We start from the raw sequence: 26,751 nt of genomic DNA, 5'->3' as shown, positions 1-26,751 counted from the left end.
GTATTTGTCAACCAGTTGAAGTAGTCCTTTGAGACCCTAGGGTCTGGCTCTTTAACTTTGCTTTTCCTTTGTTCAGAGCTTCCTTTCAGTGCCGTGGAAGCCAGCTGCAATTTTGAGGAAGATTTCTGCAACTTTTATCAAGATAAAGAAGGTTCAGGCTGGACCCGGGTGAAAGTAAAACCAAACATGTATCGGGCCGGAGATCACACATCAGGCAACGGTAAATCGGGAGTCAGTGCCTGTGGGGACACTGGTGTTGGGGTAGTATTCATGCTGTGTCTGCCACTCTTACTCCACATCTCTCAAGACGGCCACTTTAAAAAAAAAAGGCAACTGTAAAGAAGTAAAAACAATGGGTAATCTTGTGTTTTGCCATTTAAAAAAAAAAAAATGGCATTTAATTTGCTGTGCTAGCATGACTGCCTGCCAGTTCTTTAAACAGCCGAAGCTTTGGAAATTATCTTGCTTTTCCCTTTAGATAGAGAAGGCCTTTAAAAAGCTAGTAGATTCCAGTTACAGGAAACATCCAGAAAAGGCAAATCCATAGAGACAGAAAGCCAGTTCTTGGTGGCTGGGGGCTGGGCGGTTACTGTTTAATGGATATAGAGTTTCATTTTGGGGTGATGAAAATATTTTGGAGCTGGATAGTGGTGGTAGTTGCCCAGCACTCTGAATGTACTAAATGCCACGAAACTGTATACTTTAAAGTGGTTAAAATGGTAAAATTTTATGTTATGTGTATTGTACTCAGTGAAAAATATTTTGTGAGACTATAAAATCTATTGGAAGATATGGGGGGGCACTTGATGGTTATGTCTACTAGGAACTGTAAGAAACAAGTTTGAGCTCCCCTGTATAAGAATTACCTACCTAATCACTTTGATGGCATCCCCTGAGAAGCCCATTCACGTAGAGACTGGTACAAAGAGCTTGTTTTCAAGGGGTGGTGTCTAAGTCACTTTATTCAATGGCTATTTTTACACTGGGCACTGGGGGTGTGCTTATTATACACTGAGGAAACTTACGTTTCAGAGCATCTTCCTTGCACAGGCCCTGGGAAGGGCCTTGAAAGGGGCCCTCACAGTTTTCTACTTGTAATCATAAATTCTTTTCTTAGAGGTGGCTTAACTTGTAGAAATACAGACACTACCAAAACCTCTAGTCATTGGCCAGACTAATCAATCAGGTCCTTCCCCCACTGGCTAACCATCATTTCAAGGGGCAACAGAGATGTTAGACAAATATATACACAAATAAACTTACAATACCCATTGTGGCACACGCCATGGAAGAAATGAAGAGTAGGCTTTGAGAGAGCTGTGGTGTGTGGCCGACCAGCGTCAGCATTTGGGATTTTTTTTTTTTAGTAAAGGAAATGAGAAACCATCAAAAGGTTGTAAGTAAAAAAAGAGTAGAATTAAATTCAGGTTTCAAAAAATGTTGTTCTGACTGTGTATGGCCACCCATATTAGTCTGCTCAGGTGGCCAGGGTGACCTGAAAAGCAGAAATGGATTTTTCACAGTTCTGGAGGCTGGAAGCCCAAGACTGAGATGCTGTCAGGGTTGGTTTCTGGGGAAACCTCTCTTTCTGCCTTGTAGAGAGATGGCACCTTCTCACTGTGTCCTCCTGGCCTTCACTCTGTGTGTAACAGTGGGCGGGGGGGGTGGGCTCTGGTGTATCTTCCTCCTGGAGGACCCATAGGTTCTATAGGATTAAGGCCCCACCTGTATAACCTCATTTAAATACCTCCTTAAAGACCCAATCTTCAAATACAAAATTAGGGTCTCAACCAATGGATTTGGGGGTGGGGGTGTACACGAATCAGTCCATATCACCAATCATGTGAAATAACCCAAGAACCTTTTGCCAGATGAATTAAAACACTGGGTAAAACCAAACTACACACCAAGACTGAGGCGATCAAAGGAAAATTGATGGGGGAGGAGCAGGAAAAGGCAAAAAAGCAAAGTAGGTATTGTTTTCTTCTTTTCTACCCCGGTTTTCTAGGATACGTCACTCAGTTTTACATTTACTATAGGGGTGGTGGAGAAGCAGGTGGGAGGGGAGGTCCTTGACCTTATGTTTCTTTTTTGTAATTTAAAAGAAATAATTATTCTTCCTTGGATCCTTTTCTTGCACAGAAAGGGTACTTGAGAGATCTTTTCTTGTAAATGACAGACTGAAACAAAATAGATCTGGGGAAACCACGCAATTCAGTCCCTAACAATACTTATGTGAAATAATCAAAATTCCAAGGGCTTCCAGACCAGCCTGTGATCTCTCTGCCTCTGCTGTTTGCTGCAGAGATAAGAAGGAAGAAACCGTCTGGCCCTAATGTGCATTAGGACCCAGTACTAAGTACTTGATTGACCCAGGCAGCTGGGGAACCAAGGTGATTTCATCCCTTTTGTTTCACGAGAAACACAAATCCTAACTGACAACCGGCATCTGAGCATATGCAGATGGAAATCTCTACTGGTTTATGACGTTTACTTAGAACCGAAGAAGTTTTATTGGTAATAGAGCCACATGATGTAATCTGTCACTTAAGCCACAGATAGTACAAAATGCCTTCTATCATTTAACGCCTATGGGCATAGTCTCTGTTGGCAAATCCCACTACATTTAACCAAATTTTCGCACTTGACCCTCTGGGCTAGATGATTTAAGTTTGTCATTGCTGATAGCCTCAATGCTGTGTCCTGTTTGCAGGGTACTACTTGCTGGCCAACACGAAGTTTACATCTCAGCCTGGCTACATTGGAAGGCTCTACGGCCCCTCCCTGCCAGGAAACTTGCAGTATTGTTTACGTTTTTATTATGCCATCTACGGGTTTTTAAAAATGAGTGACACCCTGGCAGTTTATATCTTTGAAGAGAATCACGTCGTTCAAGAGAAAATTTGGTCTGTGCTGGAGTCTCCAAGGGGTGTTTGGATGCAAGCTGAAATCACCTTCAAGAAGCCCATGCCTACCAAGGTATAGTAGACCCAGGGCAACACTTTGACCCTTTGCTCATCTTCGGTTTCTGGGCTGGGTTAGTGAATATCTGTTTAATTATTTTCAACTGGAGATGTGTTTATTTTTCTTCTGACAGCCTCACCACTGCACTCCAACGAGCCGTGCACAGATTACATTATCTACAAGTTGTTTTCAGTTTTCTGTGTCTCGGAATCACGGCCACCTAGAGTGTTTGCTTGTTTATTTCTTAGATTCCCTGAGAACAGACCAAAGACAGGGAATGCATGAACTGTCCAAGTTCAACAGCTAAACTTTTATTTGAAGCCCCAATTATCTCTCTCCTTCTCAGTCTGCCATAGTCACAAAGACACACGCACGTACCCACACACACATAGGAATACTAATTACTCTACTGTAATTTATAATACTAAATGACTTTAAAAGGATGAAGTCAGTGAGCCTGGTTTTACTTTTGAGGCCTTAAGGTCAGCAGCCTGTGTTAACAAGAGAGAAGCGTCAGTAAAAAATGAAAGCCAACCCAGATGGAGAGAGTTTATGTAAGGTACCATCAGCTGCTGATTTTGACAGCAATGAGAGGACAAAGAGATCTTGACTGCAAAGGGAATATAAAAGAAAACTATAATCTCCCAACTTTAACAAATCCTAAACTTAATGAAGGTTTATAGAAGTAATAAATTTGGTCAACCACAATCCAGATATGAAACCAGTATGGAAAAATCCATTTTGTTTCAGCCCATCATTCAACCAGAAAATGTCTTTCTACTTGAGCCAATTCACTCTGATTAAGAATGGACTTCAAAAAGGATAAGAAAGGTCTCTTTCTTCAAACAGATGACTCATAGAGTGGGAGCTCAAAAAATATTGTTGGATGAATGGATTGATCAGTTGATCATGTTTATTAACCAGGAATTACTCAAAGTCCAGGTTCCTTAGGGGAAGATACAAACCTGAAAGAGTGGTAGAACCTTCTTCACAAGTGTTAATGGCTGATCTTCTCTTAGTTATAGCCATCCAGACAGAACATAGCTTCATCCATCTGTAGTTTTCTGCTGAAGAAATTTGGTACCACCAGTCTCATCATGATGATGCTTGGTTACTTTTAGTCCATTAGAATCCCCACCAGGGAATGATTAAATTTTCACAATGATGAATCAAAGATCTTTGAAAATCTTTGCAAAGTTCTTTTCCATTGATAGAAATTGTGATTGTAATGACATGGCAGCCTCCATGACTTACTGACCTTTTTTTAAAATTTATTTATTTATTTTAGAGAGAGAGCACGAGTGGGGGGAGGGGCAAAGGGAGAGGGACATGGAGAGAGTCTCAAGCAGACTCCCCGCTGAGCTGCGGAGCACGGAGCCCAATGGGGGCATCAGTCTCATGACCCTGAGATCGTGACTGAGCTGAAATCAAAAGTCAGACTTTCAACTGACTGAGCCACCCAGGTGCCCCCATAACTTACCGATTTCTAAAAAGGGGTGAGTCAATTTACGATACTTCTCTCAGAACAGAAGCCTACAAGTTTTGTCACAGTCTCATAGATATAGCTCGTATTATGGTTATGCTCATTAAACAGGTAGTGTCATCATAGGTCTCCCCTTCTTAACTCTGTAACACTTGCATCACATGACTAAAGTGAGATACTTCGTTCATCCCTTGGGTAGTAGAGGAAGCTAGTTAATGTTTCTGGTGCCAAGTTCCTACTCCTTCCTAGTCTAGACTCCATGCTCTTTAATCTATTGCCTCACCAATTCCAAACATTTCCTGAGTGAGCCCGTCTTTCCGTAAATGTCATCTGACCTTTGCAGTGTCATTGAATTTCCTCTTTGATCTGTTAGTCCTGGAGGTAGCCAAGCCTCTCTGCCCCTCTTGGGGATCCCAAAGGCTTAAATTGTTTCCCCATTACCAATTATAGTTACGGTCACACACACACACACACACACACACACACACGTACTGGGTTCACATAATCAGGGCTGCACCAGAAAGTAAGGAAGTTTTTGTTATACTCTACACCCTGTTTTGCTAATGTTTTTTAAAAGGTAGGGGATATAATAAGCATTTTATTCATTTGGCTTTCATTTGTTTATTCATTCCCTTGTCCATTCCTTTATTTAACCAGAATTTATTAGATGCCTGCTCAGTGCAGCGGATATAAAGATGAATGAGACTCAGACCCTGCCCTTGAGCAGGAGATCACAGGTGAAAGAAGAGTAAGAGACAGATACGTACGCAACTAACAACGGTACAATCTCACTACCTCATGGAAGGGTCACGTAGAGAAAAATAGAGTAGTTCTACTAACCGGGCACATCAAAGACAGTGACAAGTACCAGCCCACTGGGCTGGTGTGTGGGTGGTTAGTTTCAGGCCGTCTGGATTCTAATTCTTGCTCGTGCCCGCATCCACCCCACGTCCCCTGTCCCTCCATGTCCTCTCCTCACACACGTGCTCCTTTAGAGTGCGTCCGGCTCTTACCTGACACCCATGGATGACAGCAAGCCCCCCAGCCAGTGAGGAGGCCCTGGACCACTTGCCCTTTTCCTCTTTGGCTGGCTTCCAGCCCCTCCCAGCAGTTGCTCAGTTCTCTCCCGACCACATGAGGAAAAATGGATCTGGACCCGGTGGGGGCAGGAAAGTTCTTTCAGCCGTGGAAGGAACACATCACGGATCTGTTCCCAACACCCATGAGGAGAAGTTCCAGTTCAACACCAGAAAACTCGGGACACGTGTCTGAAGGTGGCGTGTGGTTTCTGGCAGGTCCCTGCTAAACAGAACAAGCTCCTTGGAGTCTGAGGGAGCCGTCTGACGGCCATCCCAGGGACATGCATTAAGGCAGGAAGCTATAGTTTACTTGCTTATGTAACATACATGGATGGAAATAAGGGCAAATGATGTTTTGGGGAAGGGATCCAGTGAAAAGTCAGAGTTGCCCTTACGATTCCCTCCGGCGAATTCAAACTCTAGTGGCACTTCTTTTTATGGTGGTTTTTCTTCCTGATTTGGGGATACTTTCCTCTTTAATTTAGTTTAATTTAATTTAATTTAATTTTTTAAAGATTTGGTTACTTGACAGACAGAGATCACAAGTAGGCAGAGAGGCAGGCAGAGAGAGGAGGAAGCAGGCTCCCCGCTGAGCAGAGAGCCCCTTGCTGGGCTCAATCCCAGGACCCTGGGATCATGACCTGAGCTGAAGGCAGAGGCTTTAAGCCACTGAGCCACCCAGGCGCCCCTCCTCTTTAATTTTAAATATTGTATTTCCACCTCTGTTCCTTGATTCATTAACTTGAATCGTGTTCCCTGTTATGAAAGATAAGGACTTTAGCTTATTTAATACTATTCCTTAATCTTTTCTCTTGTCTCACAATATTTAGTTATATTTTGTTTTTAACTTTTGGTGCTTTTTACAACTTGAATACACTTAACTATACACTTAACTGTTTGAACCCATCAGCTCTAGATAGTGTCTCTTAACAGCCTCGTATGTGAGAATGAATGAATCTTCACCCTACATTTCCCTTCGAGGCTCTTACCCCTCCCCTGGTCCAACTCTCTCAGGCTTTCACATTGTCACAGCTAATAATATTGATGTTCCTGCAGTGGAACCTTCTGGTTTTGCCAGTGGCTGGATTTCCCAGTGTGGGCTGCCTTGGCATTTGGAAGAAGACAGTTCTGCCTTTGGGGAGGGGTGTCCCTCGCAATCCTGGGTTTTTCCCATCTGCAATTAATGCAACGCCAAGTTGTTTCCACACATTTCCAAATGGCCCCAGAAGTGCCAAACCATCCTTGAATGACAGCCGTTGGTCTGTAAGTTGATTCCGAAAATCAAAATGAAATCCTAACCTTACCTGCTGTCCACTCTTGCCCTGCTCCCATCTCTGCTCTGCCTGGCAGCAGAATTTTCATGAGCAAACCATCCCCCTCCCCGACCACCCCACCCCGAATTAACCCTTCGGCTTCCTGTTGCTTTTAGGAAAGAGACTCTGTGTGCCCCGACAGCAGCCCCCTCCCGCTCTCTCTATTCTAACCATCCTTTATGGGCTTTGCAATCTTAGGACTTTTTAAAATTGAGATGTAATCGGGGCGCCTGGCTGTCTCAGTGGGTTCAAGCCTCTGCCTTTGGCTCAGGTCATGATCTCAGGGTCCTGGGATCAAACCCCTAGGATAAAGCCCCCATTCCGCATTGGGCTCTCTGCTCAGCAGGGAGCCTGCTTCCTCCTCTCTCTGCCTGCAGCTCTGCCTACTTATGATCTCTCTCTCTGTGTCAAATAAATAAATAAAATCTTAAAAAAAATAAAATAGAATTGAGATGTAATTGACATATAGCATTGTATTAGTTTCAGGCATATAGTATGGTTCATTACTTGTACATACTGTGAAATGATCACCACAGTACTTCTAATATTTTTTCCTTGTGATGAGATCTTTTAAGATCTACTGTCTTAGCAGCTTTTAAATTTGTGACACAGTATCGTTAACTCTAGTTGCCACGCTGTACATTACATTCCCAGGACTTCCTAATTTTACAACTGCGAGTTTGTACCTTTTGACCCCTTCCGATCGTTTCAGTCACTCTCTGCCCCTCAGGTCTGGCGATCACCAATTTGTTCTCTGTGTCTATGCACTCAGGTTTCTTTTCTCTTTTAGATTCCACTTGTGAGAGCACATGATTTTTTTTTTTTTTTAGTCCATTGAAAAGGGGATGGTTAACTTTATTTTATTTTTTTTTTTAATTTCTTTTCAGTGCTCCAGAATTCATTGTTTATGCACCACACCCAGTGCTCCATGCAGTACGTGCCCTCCTGATACCCACCACCAGGCTCACCCAATCCCCACCCCCCACCCTCCAAAACCCTCAGTTTGTTTCTCAGAGTCCACAGTCTCTCATGGTTCGTCTCCCCCTCCGATTGCCCCAATTCCCTTCTCCTCTCCATCTCCCCATGTCCTCCGTTTTATTTCTTATGCTCCACAAATTGCCTTTCTCTTATTTCTTTTAGCCTTTATGCCCTCAAGGTCTGTGTTGTTATAAATGGCAAGAATTTGTTCTTTTTCATGGCTTCAATGATATCCTCTTATTCATAGAAATCTGTTTGCTTTTCACACTAGGAACCCCAAACCTAGCAGCTACTTGGGTCACAACTGCTTACTAATGGCTGTGGAACAGCTTTCAAGTTCTGACCTTTGGGCAGGACTTGTTGACCCTCATCACGATCGCCTGCAAAACCTTTAAAGTATCCATTGTCCATCTCTCTTCCTATAAAAACAGAACCCTCGTGAGGACAGGGACCTTATCAGTCTTGGTCATTTCCGTATCTACAGAAATCTGTGTCAGATGCAGAGTAGATCACCAGGGACATTTTGTTTGATAAATTTAGTTTGGTGTCTATGTGGACAATGTACAAGTAGATGAATAATGAAAAGAACGATGAAAAATAATTTTTAAAAAATTGAACGAGCGGACTTTCTAAGGCTGGTGAGCAGCAGAGCAAGGTTTCACCCACGTCTGTCCAGTTCTGAAGCCTGCTCTTTGACAGAAGCTTTTGTTTTTAAAAATTACTTTTAGATTTATTTATTTATTTGAGAAAGAGAGAGAGATGGGGAGGTTGGGAGGGCAGGGGTGAGAGCAAATCCCGAGAAGACTCAGCACCAAGTGCAGAACCCAATGCAGAGCTTGATCCCATGACCCGAGATCATGACCTGAGCCAAAACCAAGAGTCAAACGCGTAACCCATGGCGCCCTTCAGGCTCCCGAGCAAAGGTGTCTTGAGGTGCTTGAGGTTTCTACCCAGTCTGGTCAAGTGTGAGTAGTTGGGGCCCAACTCCGAGAGAGTGAACAGCTGTGTTTTTAACCCCTGTTCCCTGGCTTGAGAGCTTTGTCTTTGAGTTTTGACTATATGTGGATTGATTCTGGTCCTAATTCTCACTGGTGGAAGCGTTGGGTAGGTATGTTTGAGCCTCTATGCTGCATGTTTAAAATAATGACAATGACCTCTTACATTTGCATTGTTAGTATAACCTGCTTTTGTGAAGGAGTCATGTGAGCTCAGAGCTGAGCTCGGAGTCAGTGTGGGCCTCAAAGAAGTCAGAACTGTTAGCCGCTCCCCATGTGTTTCTTTTCCATCACTCCTAATACGTATACACTGGCCCACCTGTGCCTTCCCAGATGCCTTCCACTCTGGATGCTTCCATTCCTTTCCCTCCCTAGTGGTTCTCACCCAACCTACGTTAAGGACAATGGGCCGGTTCAGTTAATAACTTCCTGTTTCCATAGACCGTCTAAAGTTCGGTGGAAACTATACTATGTTGCTCTGTTTAAGGAATGGTAGGCCATTCTAGCAAGGTAGGCTGATGGATGGATTCTGGCTAATGTTGTCACAGCTGCCCACAAAAGGAACTTTCACAGAACGCTTTCCATGTGCCGGGCATGGTGCTAAGCATTCGATGTGTTCTGCTTTGTTTATTGCTGTGGTGCCCTAGGAAGGAGGCAGTGCGGCCCCATTTAACAGATGAGGATGAGGAAAGTCCAGGCAGAAAATTAAGGACAGTGTTCAATAGCATGCAGAGCTGGCAGAGCTGAGAGGTAAATCCAGATCTTTTTGAATTCAGAATCCATGGTTTCTTATACCAGGCCATTTTGTGCCCCCAGCCCTCTCCTGGCAGAAGGCAGATGATCAGGCGGAAAGAGAAACCAGCCCTAACTCAAGATTGGTAAAAATTCTTAGTGCTTTATCATCAAGGCTCAGTTGTTCTGTTTTAGAAATACCTTTGGCTCCTATAAGGGATCAGAATTCATGATGGATCACTTCAGACAAAGGAGAGCTGTGGGGTAGAGGGAAACACAGCATGATGCTGAAGGGGTCTCCTGCGCGGCTTCTCTGCCACTTACACCTTCGTATTTGGGCTAATCGTGGGACCTTGCGGAGCCTCACTTTTCTTCATAGAATGAGGACACTAGTAGTACCTACCTCAAGGGATTACGGTGGAGAACAAAGGAAATAGTGTCGCACCTGGTACACCATCAGCATCTATTAAATTAACTGAATGGAGACAGAGGGAGAGAGAGAACATGCCCGAGACTAAAGAATATTTTCTCCAGGTCCTGATCCCCCGCAGATTTCACAGGCAACACGTCTTCAGCATGTGGATAATTCTGCACCTTGATTTTTGCTGTGAAGTATTCTTCAAGCTAAAAATCGGTTCAGAGTTACATTTTTATTTTAATAGTACTAGGCTTTCTTAATACATGGCTGCCTTTGCAGTCACGAATGCCTGCAGTAGATTTTTTTAATGTCTTAGAAACATTTTGAAAGGCCTGAGTCATGAAACGGTTTTCTTGATCTGTTTTTCCCCAGCACATTGCTAAATGGAGGGCAGGTAGTCAAGAGACACCTTGAGACTTTTACACACTAGGGATGATAATGAGGAGAGGGAACAATTCACTCCAAAGTGCTTTTCCTAAAAACCAAATGTCAGGAGAGACTGGAGGGCCATTGTCAGAAATTCTGTAAAGATGGAGCACAAACTTTAGCCTTTCTGTGTTCACATCCTTAGTTTAAAATTATTCTTGGTCTCTGCAGCCTGTGTATTAGGGCCTGCACTATCTCCTGGCCTGAAGCTAGTTTTCTCTTTAACAAAGATCTTCAAGAGGTCCGTTAATTAGAAGCACTGGGAGCAACTCAATATTGTGTTTGTTAAATATTTCTTTTGGAAAAAAGTGTTAACTGGCCCACTAATGAGGAAATGACCGGGCATTCTGTTTCACAGGCCCAGCTTAATCTTCAGCGGGTTAATGGTCAAGCCTTCTAATCTACATCTTTACTCTAAGATTGAAAAACAGATAAACTTTAAAAGTCATTTGTGGATTTGGAGAAAACCCCCATCTGGCCAGTCGGAGAAAATATAAATACGTTTATTTTTTTACTAGTCAAGAACCTTATGTCATTGTTTCTCAGGGTATGTCCCCGGAGTACAGATCTTTTGAATAGTTCCATTGAAAGAGAGTCCTGTGGTCCAATGAGTTGGGGGAAATTTTGCGTGCTCAGTCTCTTCCTTGTACACACCTGAAGATTCCCAATACTCAGTAACATATTAGAAACTCTTGTAAGTTCTACACTAAAGGATCTTGCTGACCCTCATGTAAGGTGGTAATTCCTTTAGAGTATTTAACGTAAAACCCTTGTCTAATGTGGTCCCTCTTAACATCATGCTGCTATCATAGCATTTAATGCTTCACACTGAAATTGTCTGTTTGCCTGCCTATCTACATTAATCCGACCGTAAGGGTCTGGAGAACAGGGAGCCTTGTCTCCTTCAGTCTTTAGTATCTAATGTGAACACCATTCGGTAACAGCGTGGGTACTGAACACAGAGTAGGAAAGGGGAACCCAGCTGTTAATGAATATGGGTAGATGGCAAGGACGAGTACAGAGGTCCAAGAAGAAGCAAGATGAACTCTTTCCGCCCTCGGATCACATGAACCACCATCGCGTGTAGCTCAACACCTGAGCAATTCGTCCCGCAGGGCACATGAATGTGAACATTTACAGGCAGGACTCTCTTGCGGGGGCGGATGTAAGGACTCACATAGACATGTAGCTGCAGGTCTGGTTTGGAGCTTTTTCTGATGATATTTATTAAGTCCAAAAGCTGCGACTCTTCTCTGGGAGACAACTTCCCCTCCTTACACGGAATCATTTCGCTATTCCCAGTGACCGGGAGGAGGTTTTACGAGGCCTCTGAATGTTCTGGATGCCTCCATGTCCGCCAGTGCAGCTTCTCCAGCCTCCGTCCTGCCTTTGTGGTCAGTGACGTTCTCACTTCTGTCCCAGCCCTCCTGGCTCCTCCCACCTTGGTCCCCTCGTTTCTGGGAGTCTCAGCAGCTCCTTTCATCTCCTTCCCCCGCTGGCACCGGGGATCTCAGCACAGCTGCAGGAAACAAGACTGATTTCCGACGTCCCCTGCATTCTTCCGGGAGAGTCTTATTGCTCTTGTCCCCGCCCCCCCCCCGTGACGTCCTTTCTCATTCCCCACCCCCGGACGTTCAGTTCTACTTCACCTGCTGGTTTCCAGCTTGATTCACCCCGCCTCCGTCTTAGGATGTGAGCTCACACCTCCATGTCCCATACGGATGAAGGCTTTCAGCACAAACCCCTTCAGCTCTGTTTCTCACTGGGGCACGTGACAGAGGAGGTATCACCCTCGTCCATCTACCCATGCGATCTCACCATCCTGCCACCTCTGGGATCTTATTTCCTGAATTTGTTCCTCACTCTCAAATTTTCAATACCCACGAGCCCTCTATACAGGGCGAGTGTATGTCGGCCGCACACTCGAAAAACCCACTGTTCCTTTTACATTTTTATCCATTTAAATTGCCACCCAGTGCCATGTTTTGTCTTCAGACTTCTCAGAAAACACATCTTCCGTCAGACACTGCTGAGGGTTCTCATCCTCGAAATACTCACCGCTGCCTTCCTCCCACAGAGTGTTTATCAACGACTACTGTTTCCCATGCAGGGCACTGCAGGAATCATGCCTGAGAAGATCCTACCCTCCCGTTCTCTCCGGGTCATCTCAAGTGCCCCTTCCTCTTTGAATCTTTAATAAGCCGTAGCTTGTTAGAGTGAGGCTTGTAGAACAGGACGACTTGGCTTCAATTCTCAACTCCGGCATTAATGATGTAATTCAGAATGTCACGTCACCTCTCTGTGAAATAAGGATGTGTTTTAGGGTGCCCCTCCATGTCTCTTCTACCATGTATTTTATTTCGGGGCATCTTAATGTCAGCAGCTGTCTTCACACTGTGTAGCTCAGCCCTCGTGGAGGGCTCTCTGTAGCGCCTTGTTTCCTCTTGTGCTAATCTTCTCCTTTTAGTTAAAAAAAATCAATGAAATTTAAGTCTGTGACTTGGATTCATGATTTTAAAATCTTCCTTTTAGGGGTGCCTGAGTGCTCAGTGGGTTAAACCTGTGCCTTCAGCTCAGGTCATGATCTCAGGGTCCTGGGATCGAGCCCCGCATTGAGCTCTCTGCTCGGCCATGAGCCTGATTCCCTTCTGCTCTCTCTGCCTGCCTCTCTGCCTACTTGTGATCTCTCTCTCTCTCTCTGTGTCAAATAAACAAATATAAATAAATAAATAAATAAAATCTTCCTTTTAATTTTGCCCTTTAATGATGAAAATGGGAGTAGATGTTAAATATCTAGGCTTCTGCAAGTTTTAAAGGCAACACTTAGAAGTTCATTCAACTAGAAGTGCAAGTCTAGTAAGTTTCTGGAGAGATTTATACATAGGTGGCCCTTGGATAACAAGACACCCTGCCGTAAAGGGATTAAGGAACCAGAAAACCAATGTGTAGACAAGACATGTGAGAGGAGACAGATTTCCTGTCACATTTCATGATGTCCGGGAACACTGAGGAATGGCTACCCCAGGATATTAATGTCATGGCATAATTAAAGCAGGGCCGCTGAGAGCAAAGTAGAAATAGCAGGGTCATTAACCACTGACAAGATAATCAACACATTATAGAACAGATTAGGAGGTTTCTGTACACAGAGTGTGGAAAATTACACAGTCAAGTGGGACGTGTTTTAAGGTGGAATCAAAGAGAGGGGCTAAGTATGGAAAAGGAGCCCCTCTTGAGTTGTTTGGGCTAAACTCAGTGTCAGCTGTCAATCCAGGAATCCTCAGTTACTTTAAATATGAGCTACACAGGGTTGAGGCATCGGGTTTTCCCTTTCTCTCCTTTGAGGTATTTGTTGAAGGCTTCTGCATTTCATGTCCACTTCCAGGGGAATGAATGTAAAGACTGGTTTGCACAACTGCTGGTTGCTAGCACAGCTTACACAAGTGTAGCATTTGTGTCAGTGCATTCTTCTAGAACATTCCCGAGGAATTAATCTCCTGGAGTGTAGCTAGATTACTACATTCACCTTCCCAGCCCTGTGGAGAAATCTGAAAAGACAGCACAGGCATTCTTCTGCCATGGTTTTATTAATAAGCTGAATGAAGCAAGCGTTGACTCCAAGGATTGTTCATAAACCTGAAAACACCACCTCCCTCCACACTTTCAGATTTCCAGTCTCGGGAATATTTCCAAGTCTTGAAATGGCTTCATTTTTTTAAACTTTTTATTTATTTTTTATTTTTTTATAAACATATAATGTATTTTTATCCCCAGGTGTACAGGTCTGTGAATTGCCAGGTTTACACACTTCACAGCACTCACCATAGAAATGGCTACATTTTTAGGGAAACACTTCCCAAGTTCTTATGAGGCAACATTATTTTTTGATGTTCACATTGAGATTCTCTGGGGATCCTCTGGTTTTCTGAGCTCTTAGACCAGCTAAGTATTTGCTGGTCTCTGGAGTTGTGAATTCAGTTCAGTTGCTTAAATTGACAATGCGTACATTAATAAAAAACTCTCTACTCTCACCCAGGGAAGAGTGCCTTCTTTCGTTTGCATAGACGACCCCAGCTTTTTCTCCCTCTCTTGTGTGACTGTCTCTGGCAGTTTTCTGCTGTATCTCTTAGTACCCACCTCTAGGAGAAGTCTCTCCCAACAGTCCCCAGTCAACATGCCCATGGCATACCCCACCACACTGCTTATGGGCCCTGACTCCTCTGTTTAATGTCAGGTGACCTGGGTACCTATACAGTGCTCAAGGACACACTACCATTTGTGGCGCACCTATTTCATCTTGGTTTTTAAACCAGGATGTTTAGTTCTCCCTTAGTTTCATTCCCCAGATAAGGATGGCCTAAAAAATGTATCTGAAAGGCAAATGCCGGGCCAGGAAAAAAAGTTGACAACATATAGGACAAACTCTTAGGATATTTGATATATGAATTTACTCTAATAAATCAATAAGCAGAAGGTGAGCTAGGCAGTAGAAAGTGGGCAGTGGATATGTACAGGCAAATCAGAGAAAAGAACTATTGCTATTTCAGTAAATACTTAATTGGTGGAGCATGCAGCTCTTGATCTCGGGGTTGTGAGTTCGAGCCCCAGGTTGGGGGCAGGGATTACTTGAAAATAAAATGTTGAAAGAAAGGAGGAAGGAAAAAAAGGAAGGAAGGAAGGAGAGAGCGAGAGAGAGAGAGGAAGGAAGGAAGGAAGGGAGGAGCTACCAGAAAATAAATGCACAAACATATCCAACCTCATTTGTAATCAAATTTAAAAAAAAAAAATAAGATAGCACATTTGTCTATCAAATGAAAAAGTATTTTAAAACTATAATACTCTGGAGTATGCTGTTTCTATTAATAATTATATTCATACTGTATTCTCTTTGTATTGTTCAGTTTATCAATTAAAAAATCTTTCAGTTTAGACCCCAAATATGCATATATATGAGTAATATCTCATGTCTCATACTATAGAGTATTATCTATGAATACTTAAAATACAGGGGCACCTGGGTGGCTCAGTCAGTTAAGTGTCTGCCTTCGGCTCAGGCCATGACCCTGGGGTCCTGGGATCGAGCCCTACATCAGGCTCTCTGCTCTGCAGGGGGCCTGCTTCTCCCTCTCCTTCTGCCCTCCCCCGCTCATGCTCTCTCTCTCATGTTCTTTCTCTCAAATAAGTAAATAAAATCTTTAAAAGAAAAAAAATACACACACACACACACACACACACACACACACACACACACACACACACACATATTTAGTTAGTTACTTACTTACTTACCCCAGAGAGGTAAGGATGTAAGGAAATAAGGATTTTCATAAGCTCTAGTGTGAAGATAACCTGATATATCTAGATGACAATTCAATTTCATGTCTCAAACATAAAGCCTCCAAACACAAATATTTTTGGTGGGGGCGGGACATGCGAGGAGGGACAGAGGAAAAAGGAGAGAGAAAATCTTAAGCAGGCTCTATGACTAGCACGGAGCCCGACACAGAGCTTAATCCCATGATCCTGAAATCATGACTTTAGCCGAAATCAAGAATCAGACACTTAACTGACTGAGCCACCCCAGCTGTCCTGTGGGGACAGGAATACCTTTTGATGCAAAATTCTACTTTCTGGGATGCATCCTAAGGAACTAATAGTGGTTACACACAAATACTTAGACACCAGTATTCATCCCAGCAGGTTGTGTAATACTGAGAAATTAGGAACTGCCCAATTATCCATCAATAGGGTTCGGTCAAATAGCTCATGGCAGGCTGCAAGGGCGTAGTTTTACACAAGCTTTAGGCCACAACCCTTCATCCAGTCGAGGATCCACACTTTGCCTTGGGAATCAATGAAAATCAGGCCAAAAACTGTGTCTCTGTCCCAGATAGGAGTAGAATGAAGGCAGTGTTCCTGCTTGGGCACCTGCTGTCCTCTCTTGACCCCAGAACTTTCCTAGCAGGGGTGATGGTCAGGACAAAGACCTAGCGTCTTCCGTGTTTGCTGTTTAGCGACTGCACTGTGCCTGTGTTCTGGTAGAACCGGCATTCTTCTATCTCCATCCCTGTGAGCTACGGCAAGAGCTCCAGAGTGTGATGTCTGTCCTTGACCGGGACAGTTAAATTGGTCATTACGTTATATTGCATGGGTTAGGGAAGGGTTCAGCCAGGGATCCTTCCTAAGGGAGGTGGGCCAGAGATCAACGGGCATCGGGCATCGTTCTGTTCGGCCCACCTGCCTGCTGATGAGAGTATGTAAAATGCAGGAAGGCTTTCACACCTATTTCCCTTCAGTGATAACGAGTGACTGACGGGATAAATATACACGACAGTGTCCTCTTCTTTAGCGTGTGAATTAGACTCTAAAGCACTAAAAATCATTTTTATTTGACCTGAACCGAAGGCAGATGCTGAACTGACTGAGCCACCCAGGCGCCCCTAAAAAATCATTTTTAGTATCACTACCTTATCTTTGTCTAATGTTCGTTTTTCCAGAGCCTTCTCACATTTTCCACTCGGATCCTCCGTATTAATTGTGTCGATTAGGGATTGTGTCCTGCAGTGGGAAGACAAGAATTTAGGAGTCAGACAGACCTTGCTCCCAAAACAAAGGGAAAGGGAGTGAGAACAGGTGCAGATGAAAATTAAGGTGGGAGGTGTGGCTGTGGGGAGTTGAGAACATTCTTTCCTGCGGGCCTACATGGATGCAGGGTCACCAGCTAAGGCAGAGAAGAGCGTCGCTGAGGTGAGGGAAGGTGGGCCGGAGAGGATACTGGCTGGTTCCATACTCGCCAGCTTTTAAATGTAGCCACGATTCATGTAGGATTCAGGTTCTCATGCCAGGTTACCAAAAAGTCCTTATAGACAGACACAGGGCAAAAATGTCAGGAAGCTGGTTGTAAAAGGAGGTCAAAGACATGTTGGGTCCATTGCTATGAACTGAGGAGGTTCAAAATCATAGCTTTCAGGGTCATTTTTAAAAAACTGAGGTATAATTGACAGATAACATTATACTGGTTTCTGGTATACAACAGAATGATTCAGAATCCCATTTTAAATACCCACAGCCAAAGGGAGAAAAGAGGCCGGTCTGTATAATGAAACGTGCTCTATCGAGGAATTGGAGCGTGATGTCTCTTGCCTGGCTCTGCCTCGGCCTCTGGTGTGTCCTTGAGTTGATACCACAGGGTCTCTGGGCCTTCCAGGATTCTACAAAGTAACCGATTCTGAGGTCTCTCCCGGAGTCTCTCTTCTCTTTCCAGGGACCAAAAGATCCCAAAATAGTGCAGATATCTGAAACCAGTGAGTTGAGAGATCTGAGTATTTACCACTGAAATAGCAATGAAAAAGTCCTGCTGTTTATCCGCAGGCCTCCCGGAGCCCACCCTCCAGCCCAGAATGGAAGGTTCCTGGGAGGGAGAAGCTGGAAGCCGCTCAGTCTTTGTTGCTTGTCACAGCCAAGAGTTGAGTTAAATCAGATGGGTCTTTTGAAAAAGGAAAAACAAAACAGATGGGTCTTTTAAGAAGAAGAAGAAAAAAAAAGCGTTGGTCAGCTAAAGACATATTTAAAAGCACATGGTCATCCGGCCTCTTGTGGGATCTGAAGACCAAATATAGTGTCTGCAGGAGGCATGCTGCCACAATTCAGCAACTATTTCCCAAAACACGGCTGGGGTTCTAAAAACGCTAGTCCCGCACTCGTTTCTCTAGAGGAAACTCCTCTCAGCCTGTCTTTGGGGATTTGTGAAGATTCCAACCCTTTCGCCAAGTGTCTTCATGTTAGAGCTTTTGTTTTGTTTCACTTTACGGTTCTGTTATGTTTAGAACTGTTACAGCTCGTTGTCGAGCAGGGAGATGAATCCGACGGCGGTATACGGAATGTCCTGCCCTTGTGCGCATAGCCCCGTAGTGAAGGGCTCTGGGACTTCCGTGACGGGTTTATAGCAATTTTATGAATAATTATTCCACAACTCTGGAGTCACCATACCCAAATTTATGTGCCCACATGATTGCAAAGCAGTTCAACCTCAGCAAAAGAAAAGTTAAATTTAACTCAGAATCAGACACTCTGGTAAGTCGTCGAGGTCCACCGCTGGTAACCCGAACCTAGCTAGGCTTGTTTTGTGAACACGGGTCATTTATGGTATTCTTGGCATAAGGCTGAAATGCTTCTGTGTGAAGATAGAAGGCCGTTTCTGGAAACTATCATTCACATACTTATTATAGGCCCAGCTGGGGCTGTTCAAAGAGTGAAGTAAGTGGTGGGTTAAGCCAGCAATCTGGCCAACTATGTCTCTTGAGCAGGCCACGGAGACTCCTTTACAAGACCGTGAAAACCCAGTTAATTCAGCCAGCGTTTAGCTGTTTAATACAAATAATCCTTTTTTTTAAATTTTTTTTATTTGTTTATTTACAGCATAACAGTGTTCATTGTTTTGGCATCACACCCAGTGCTCCATGCAGTACGTGCCCTCCCTATTACCCACCACCTGGTTCCTCAACCCCCCCCACCCCCCTCCCCCGCCCCTTCAAAACCCTCCGGCTGTTTTTCAGAGTCCATAGTCTCTCATGGTTCATCTCCCCTTCCAGTTTCCCTCAATTCCCTCTCCTCTCCATCTCCCCATGTCCTCCGTGTTCTTTGTTATGCTCCTCAAATAAGTGAGACCATATGATACTTGACTCTCTCTGCTTGACTTATTTCGCTCAGCATAATCTCTTCCAGTCCCGTCCATGTTGCTACAAAAGTTGGGTATTCATCCTTTCTGATGGAGGCATAATACTCCATTGTGTATATGGACCACATCTTCCTTATCCATTCATCCGTTGAAGGGCATCTTGGTTCTTTCCACAGTTTGGCGACCGTAATCCTTTTTAACTGCTCAACAAGGATTTGTGGTGATAGAGATCACAGCTCTCCGGAAGCTTTATTTCCTCCCCTCGGCAAAGTTGGGAAGTCCTTAAATGATGACACTTCATGAACTTGAAATCAGTAACCCCAGTCCCTTTCAAGATTTAACCTGATCTGGTTTGGGACAATAAGTTTCCGACATACTTATTTATCTGCTTTTCACTTCCTGGGTGCTCTCACCAGGAACTTTCGTGGACTTTTAAAAGCGTGGGGATAGGCTCGCCCTCTGATTAACACAGCCTTGTGGCTGGATTCCCACACAGTCCCTCTCCCCACTTCCTACCCCCCCCAAAATAACTGTAGAAGCCAATTAAAAGTACACGCAATGAGGAAAGCGTGCTCAGTTCTTTTTTACATTCTGCTGCCCATTATTATGTTTCGAGGGAGTCGATCATCCTTTTCGGAAAAGGAGAAAAATGTAAACAAAGAAAAAATTCTATGGCCCTTTGACAATTTTCAGGAAAGCAGGAAGTCGCAACAGTCAAGCCTTGATAATCTCGGGGATGATTGTTTAGCTCGAGTCTTTGTCCATCTTTCTTGTCTCTTGGCTCCTTTGCCTTCTGTTTCCAGGGCTTGAGGTTGTTAGAACCACCACCGGGTGACATATAGAGGCAGAGAAAACTAAGTCCCATCTAGTCTGCTCTTAACCCCGCAACAACTGTCCTGCTCTGACGCGGGAGGAAAAGGGAGGTTTTGTCATCCACACCACAGTGTTCTCCCACACCCCAGTGGTTCTCAGCCAGAGGTAATTTGGCAGCCCCCCAAGGGACATTTGGCCATGTCTCGATGTATTTTTTGAGCGTCTCAACTTGGGAATGATGTTGTGATCCAGTGGGTAGAGACCAGGGCTGCTACCTGACGTCCTGCAGTGCCTCAGAGAGTACATACTGGTCTGTTCGAGAGGGAGACGATGAGGGACACAGTGCAATAGTACCTCCCTTAGACAGGTGCTCCTGATTTAGTGCAAATCTCCTAGAACTTAGGGGCGAATGAGATTTTTTTAAAAAAGATTTTATTTATTTATTTGGCAGAGAGAGAGAGATCATAAGTAGAGAGGCAGACAGAGAGAGAGAGGGGGGTGAGCAGGCTCCCCGCTGAACAGAGAGCCTGATGCAGGACTCGATCCCGGGACCCTGGGATCGTGACCTGAGCTGAAGGCATAGGCTTAACCCACTGAACCACCCAGGCGCCCCAATAATATACCGCCTCTTGCAAGGCCGTGAATGAGATTTTTATAAATCACACTGTTTCAGTATATTAAAGGCCTCAGTCCTTCGGTGCTGGTGACACTTCACAGTTCTTTCTCGCTAGAGAGCATTCATTGTTGAGGAACCCTATCTAGACTCACTTTGGAAACACAAACAGGCACTGACGGGAGAGCTATACAAACAGATGTGCGAACAAGCATTTTAAATACAGTCAAGTAAGGATCAACAATATGACTTAACTGTTGGTCGTACTTAAAGGAGACCTTGTGCGTGCTCGTCTATCTCCGATCTCAGCACTATGGATGCTTCGGTGTTTCAATATTGTTATTGGTAACTGTCGGTTGCGGAGGACTGTCTGATGCATTGTAGGAAGTTAAGTGTATATTCAGTGGCCTAGGAATTTTTTTCCAACCCCTAGAGGTATTCCACTGGCTTTGAAACACTGCCTAAAATGAAATAAACACTCTTTTTAAAAAGATTTACAAACAAGCAAGAGGTTAATCCCTCAAGAATTTAGACTATGACCAGTTCCCTTCTTGTTACATTCTTAACTGGACCTAGGGACCGAGTTCTGAAGAACAGACCATGAGGTCTGGCTTTCCCTTTTCCCTGTCTCGACCAGTCTTGGTCATTAGCTGGCCCCGTCCCAACTACCCTAGAATAACCTTTCCACTTTAAGGAGCTCTCAAAATGTAAGATGGTGGCCCCAGAATAGGAACTGATATTATCAGCATTATTAATAGCACAGTGGAAAATCTTGTGTGTTCCACCAAACAAGCTGATCTTGTCATGTTTCTTTTGTGTGTTGGAACGCTAGTAGGCAAGCGCCAAACCGATTTGGGGTTTGAGGCCATCGTTTGAATGTCAGCTCATAGCTGACTGCCCGTGGATCTCTCACAAGACGGAACAGCGTGTGGTCTGGCGAGAATTCTAAGTGCGGAGAGAGTTCTAAGCTAGGAGCAACCTACTGGGCTGCCCTTGTCCAAAGCAGCTTTAGAATTTCACCTAACCCACTGTGGCCGTTCACAGATTGTTCGGAATCCTCGAAACGAACCGGGAAGTTCTATCTGTTGGAATTTCTGCAATGAGGAAACGTTATGTATCTGCTGGGTCTCATTTGCTTGACCACTAGCTGTGTGTGACTACTGAGCACTTGAAATGTGGCCAGTGGGGCGCCTGGGTGGCTCAGTGGGTTAAAGCCTCTGCCTTTGGCTCAGGTCATGGTCCCAGGGTCCTGGGATCAGGCCCCGCATCGGGCTCTCTGCTCCGCACGGAGCCTGCTTCCCCTTCTCTCTCTGCCTGCCTCTCTGCCTAGTTGTGATTTCTCTCTGTCAAATAAATAAAATATTTAGAAAAAAAGAGAGAAAAAGAAATGTGGCCAGTGTGCCTGAAGACACGAATTTTTGATTTTTACTTAATTTTAATCTAAATAGCCAGATGTCCTCGTAGCTGCTAATAAATGATACCAATCTAGGAAACACTAGCTCATTCCACATCTTAATTATAGAGGTCCTGATTCCTTTTTCTTTTTTTTCCCTGCATTATAACTATAACAAAATTAAAGGATGGTCAGAAAATAAGGAGGAATTCTGTTTAACACTCATAATTTTATAAGCCTAATGTAATTGTTCTATATTTGGTAAATTTTCAAGGTTTTTTTTTTTCTAGGTACTTTTAGATGAGTTCAGTGTGATTTATCGTAGTTTGTTTAATTTTAATTTTATCTATTATAACCAGCTTTTTTCTCCACTTAACATTATGAGAGAGATAGACTTTCATACTACTTAATAATATTCACAAGCCGTCAGGGTTAATGTTTGCCTATTTCTTAGCTTGCTGTACCATAGTTTATTCATTTCCTGTATTTTTGTATTTTGGTGCTGTTTCATTTGTTGGCTTGCTGGCTTATTTGCTTGCTTGTTTGGTTTTATGGTCATCATAAAATAATGCTAAAGTAAACACGTGAGAGCGCATTGCTGTTTCTCCTTTTTAGAACCCGTCTGCTTGCCAAATGATTGAGTCTTACGTAGGTAATGGTTTATATGGCGAATCATTTTGGCATCCCAGATTCATTTTGGAAAAACTACTTTTTCACCATTCAGGTGAAAAATAGACTTGAAAATTGCCAAAAGGAAAGAAAGCCAGGACTTATTCTCTCTGTGGCACCATTTATCCAATAAATTGGGAGACGGATTACTATTCTTTCCCTCATAACAATAAACATTGCTGATAAAATATAACTGCATTTAGGGCTCACGACACAGACATTTGGGTTTACAAATGGAGAATAAGTTCCCAGACAAAAATCCTGCAAAAAATCCCACAAGTAGAAAACCCTGCAGGTGATCTCTAGAATCTATAGAGATGAGAAAATTAACAGAGATAAAACAAAACACCTTCTTTTATCTTGTCCCTTGTAAGTATATATATAGTTCTATATTGTTATATCTCTAAACTATCCTTTTCTTAATTTAAAGCAATCTGAATACAGTCCAAGTAAACTTTTACACATCTTACTCTTAGTAATTATTCTGAAGATACTAGCTTAAGACATTTTATACTTTGCATGGTGGTAAGCTGTCGCATCATTTTAAATTTTTGAAATAAATTTTGTATGCTAATGGTTCTGATCCTCAGAGAGCAGAGTTCCTGCTGATAACACAGATAAGTTGAAGACACAACATAATATTAGAATCCAAAAAAATCAAATGTTCTCATTATTCCCAACTTGAGTCTTAGTTTCTGTTCTCTCTCCCTTTGTTTTTGTTTGAACTAAGATTTGTAATTGAGGGATTGCACATGGACAAAGTGACTTCATATTCATTACACATCAGGCTACACATGCAGTTTTATAAACCACGAAGCAGGGGCGCCTGGGTGGCTCAGTTGGTTAAGTGTCTGCCTTGGGCTCAAGTCATGATCCCAGGGTCCTGGGAGGGAGCCCCACCTCGGGCTCCCTGCTCAGCGGCGAGTCTGCTTCTTTCCTCTTCCCCTTGCTTATGCGCTCTCTCTCTCTCAAATAAATAAATAATATTTTTTTAAATCACACAATACGGTGAAAATCTAATACAAATGTTTGGAAAAGTACTCTTTGCTCATCCTGTCTATGAAAAGGAGACTTTAAAATTGGTCTGATGCAAAGAAATGCAAAACTTCCCTCCCCCTCACCCCCCTTTCTCCGGTGCAATGAATTTAATAATTGATGGTATGGATCTGTTTTTGTTTCACATACAAGAGTCAAAATGTTTGGCCTGATAAAAGAACTGCATTCAGGGCTTTTATTAGTGATACGGTCTAGGGACATATATCTTCTCTTTGGAAATGGAACACAAGTCTCCAGATGGCAAATGACTTGGACTTTGTTAACAATATGAACGAAGCACATTGCCAGAAATTCATTTCCAAAAAATCAATACTGTTTGTACTGGAAATGTTTGTAAAAATGCCTGGAATACTGTCAACTCTCTATGCACTTTGTGGATTATCTGGGGAAAACATTTAAAACTTGAGAGGTTTTCCTCTGCCATCTGGTTAACCTCTTGTTTTCCTCCTTCAACTCTCAAGAATGCGAGCTGATTATACACAGCCTATCATTATGAGCTTAAGTCTGCTTAAAAAAAGAATGGCAGTAATTTCAGGGTCCTGTGCAAAGGCTTAGCTGTCACTCCTGCCTTGTGACCTGCAGTTCATGTGGACGAGGAACAGAGGCCTCTGTAATTTGCTTATGCATGCTTTGGGCTGAGTAAATCCCAGGGTGTAAGAACTTCTAATGCACAGGTAACCAAATTCGTGGTTTTATTTTTCTGATTTGCAGGTGGTTTTCATGAGCCTATGCAAAAGTTTTTGGGACTGTGGCCTGGTCGCCTTGGACGACATTACAATAGAATTGGGAGCCTGCTCATCTCCAGGTGAGACGGTTCCGGTTTCAAGCTCCCTTTGTTTCCCGAACCTAGGCCAGCGTACCTTGTTTCTCTAAGATCACAGCCAACACGTTGAGTCTGGGCTGGCCTCTTAGTTTTGTTTTTCGTGCCAGAAGTGCCCCCTCTCCGGATCTGTGTAATAAGTTTTGGAATTTAGAAATGATGATTTTTTATGCACAGTGTGACAGTGTGCGTATGACTTGTATCGTCGTCTGCAAGAGAGGTAGTAATGGTAATACGTGCCTGAATAGTGGGGACAATACTTGCGAATTCTCCAGCCTAGTACCCGGCACAAAGCAGTGTGTTTAAAAAACACCTTCTATTGAAGTCAGTGTTGTTAAGTTTAATGTGTCTTACGTGAAGGCAGATTTTCGAGTAATAGTGATGAAATCATTATTATACAGATATATAGTAAACACATCATTTTTCTTTTTTTTCTCTCTTTTTTTAGAGAGTCGGGGAGGGGCCGAGGGAGAGGGAGGGAAAGAGAGAATCTTAAGCAAGGTCCATGCCCAGTGTGGAGCCTGTAAACATGTAATATTTAAATGATAATAAAATAAATATTTTCCAAGTGAATTAAAGGACAGTGGAAAGTGGAACGAGCATTGATGATAACGACAAAACCAAAATGGTGGCTATGTGTTGGACATTCTTTCTTTTTTTTTTTTTTTAAGATTTTATTTTATTTATTTGACAGACAGAGATCACAAGCAGGCAGAGAGGCAGGCAGAGAGGAGGGGGAAGCAGGTTCCCCGCTGAGCAGAGAGCCCAATGCGGGCCTCGATCCCAGGACCCTGAGATCTTGACCTGAGTCGAAGGCAGAGGCTTAACCCACTGAGCCACCCAGGCGCCCCAGGGTATCTCTTTCTTTAACAAACAGGCAAACTGTGGAATCCATGTGGCGCTGGAAGATAATCTCCTTGTTTATTTATTGAAAAGATAGTTTTAATCTCTTGATTTGCAATGTACTGCAAGGACAACACAAAGAGAAAACAAGAATCTCTACACTAGGGGCACAGAAGAGGGAATGAGGCTTCATTGGCTTGTACCGTATGTGAAATGAAATGAAGTAAAATCATTATTATGAAAGAGATGTAAAAAAAAAAAACAGGCTATGTGTTAGAGAAATTTGCTAAGAATCTGGGTGTGGGAAGGTACAACCAAATTTAGGCAAAGAAGTTTCCAGTAAGTGGGAAGTGGCACCTTTCTAATATTAAGAATCGGGGCACCTGGGTGGCTCAGTGGGTTAAAGCCTCTGCCTTTGACTCAGGTCATGGTCTCAGGGTCCTGGGATAGAGTCCCGCATTGGGCTCTCTGCTCAGCGGGGAACCTGCTTCCCCCTCTCTCTCTGCCTGCCTCTCTGCCTGCTTGTGATCTCTCTCTGTCAAATAAATAAATAAAATCTTTTTAAAAAAATCATCATCAAAGTTATTGAAGATAGCATCCAAAGACATAAATATTTGGTTTTGGAAATGGGAAATAAGGCTCCAGCTGGCAAAACACTAAGACCTAATGTTTATTTAGCTAATATTTATTGAGAACTCCATGTTCTAAATACTTTATGTACATGATCTCATTGAATACAGTCCTGTGAGGTAGACAAGAATATGGAAGCACAGGGGGCGCCCGGGTGGCTCAGTCGGTTGAGCGTCTGCCTTCAGCTCAGGTCATGATCCCAGATCTTTAGATGGAGCCCTACATCGGGTTCTGGGGAGCCTGCTTCTCCCTCTCTCCTTGACTTCTGCTCTCCCTACTTATCTTCTCTCTCTATCTCTCTGTCAAATAAATAAATAAAACCTTTAAAAAAAAAAAAAAGAATACGGAAGCCCAAGAAAAGCCAGTCATGACATGTGTCCTCCACACACGTCAAACTGTGTCTCCAGAAGCACGTTTAGCTTTCGCACCTTCCCCACCTCCCCCGAAGCAGCTCTAGAGTTGTTCTAAGGATTCCCTTCACTCACCCTGGATTTCTGAAGAAACCTCCTACATTAGGCAGTTTTCTTATTTTCCATATTTCCGTGAAGGCAATTTCCCTCCAACTCTCAGAGCCTTGTAAGCTCATTCAGACAAATGAATTGGCCAGTCAGAGGAAGTTTCTTTGTCAGAGTTCTCCCAACTCTTCTGAATCTAGATGTCTGATGGTGCCCCGCCTCCGGGCAGGACCCGCGGTCCAGTCCAGGCCCTGGCTGGAGGCAAGAGCCTGGCATAGGTGGGTGGCCAGTGTTGGGGGGCTGCGTCTCTGGATGCCCTGGCGTGTGGCTGGGTGACATACCCACATGCAGAATGGGCTTCCCAGGAGCCACAGGCCGCATATTCACTGAAGGA

The 26,751-nt window shown here is 43.6% G+C and overlaps 1 protein-coding gene across 2 annotated transcripts in view; it reads left to right on the top strand.

Moving 5' to 3' along the window:
• MAMDC2 (MAM domain containing 2) overlaps positions 1–26,751 on the top strand; it is a 145,434-nt gene that overhangs the window by 92,201 nt on the left and 26,482 nt on the right. For both annotated transcript variants that reach the window (XM_046023487.1, XM_046023488.1), the window contains exons 8-10: positions 77–220; positions 2,714–2,979; positions 24,321–24,414. In XM_046023487.1, coding sequence (XP_045879443.1) covers positions 77–220; positions 2,714–2,979; positions 24,321–24,414 — 504 coding nt within the window. The remainder of the gene's footprint in view (positions 1–76; positions 221–2,713; positions 2,980–24,320; positions 24,415–26,751) is intronic.

The sequence above is a fragment of the Meles meles genome, chromosome 11 (assembly GCF_922984935.1).
Source record: "Meles meles chromosome 11, mMelMel3.1 paternal haplotype, whole genome shotgun sequence".
Lineage (NCBI taxonomy): Eukaryota > Metazoa > Chordata > Mammalia > Carnivora > Mustelidae > Meles > Meles meles.
The sequence above is the reverse complement of the archived record's forward strand: the minus strand, read 5'-3'. Positions and strand labels throughout refer to the sequence as shown.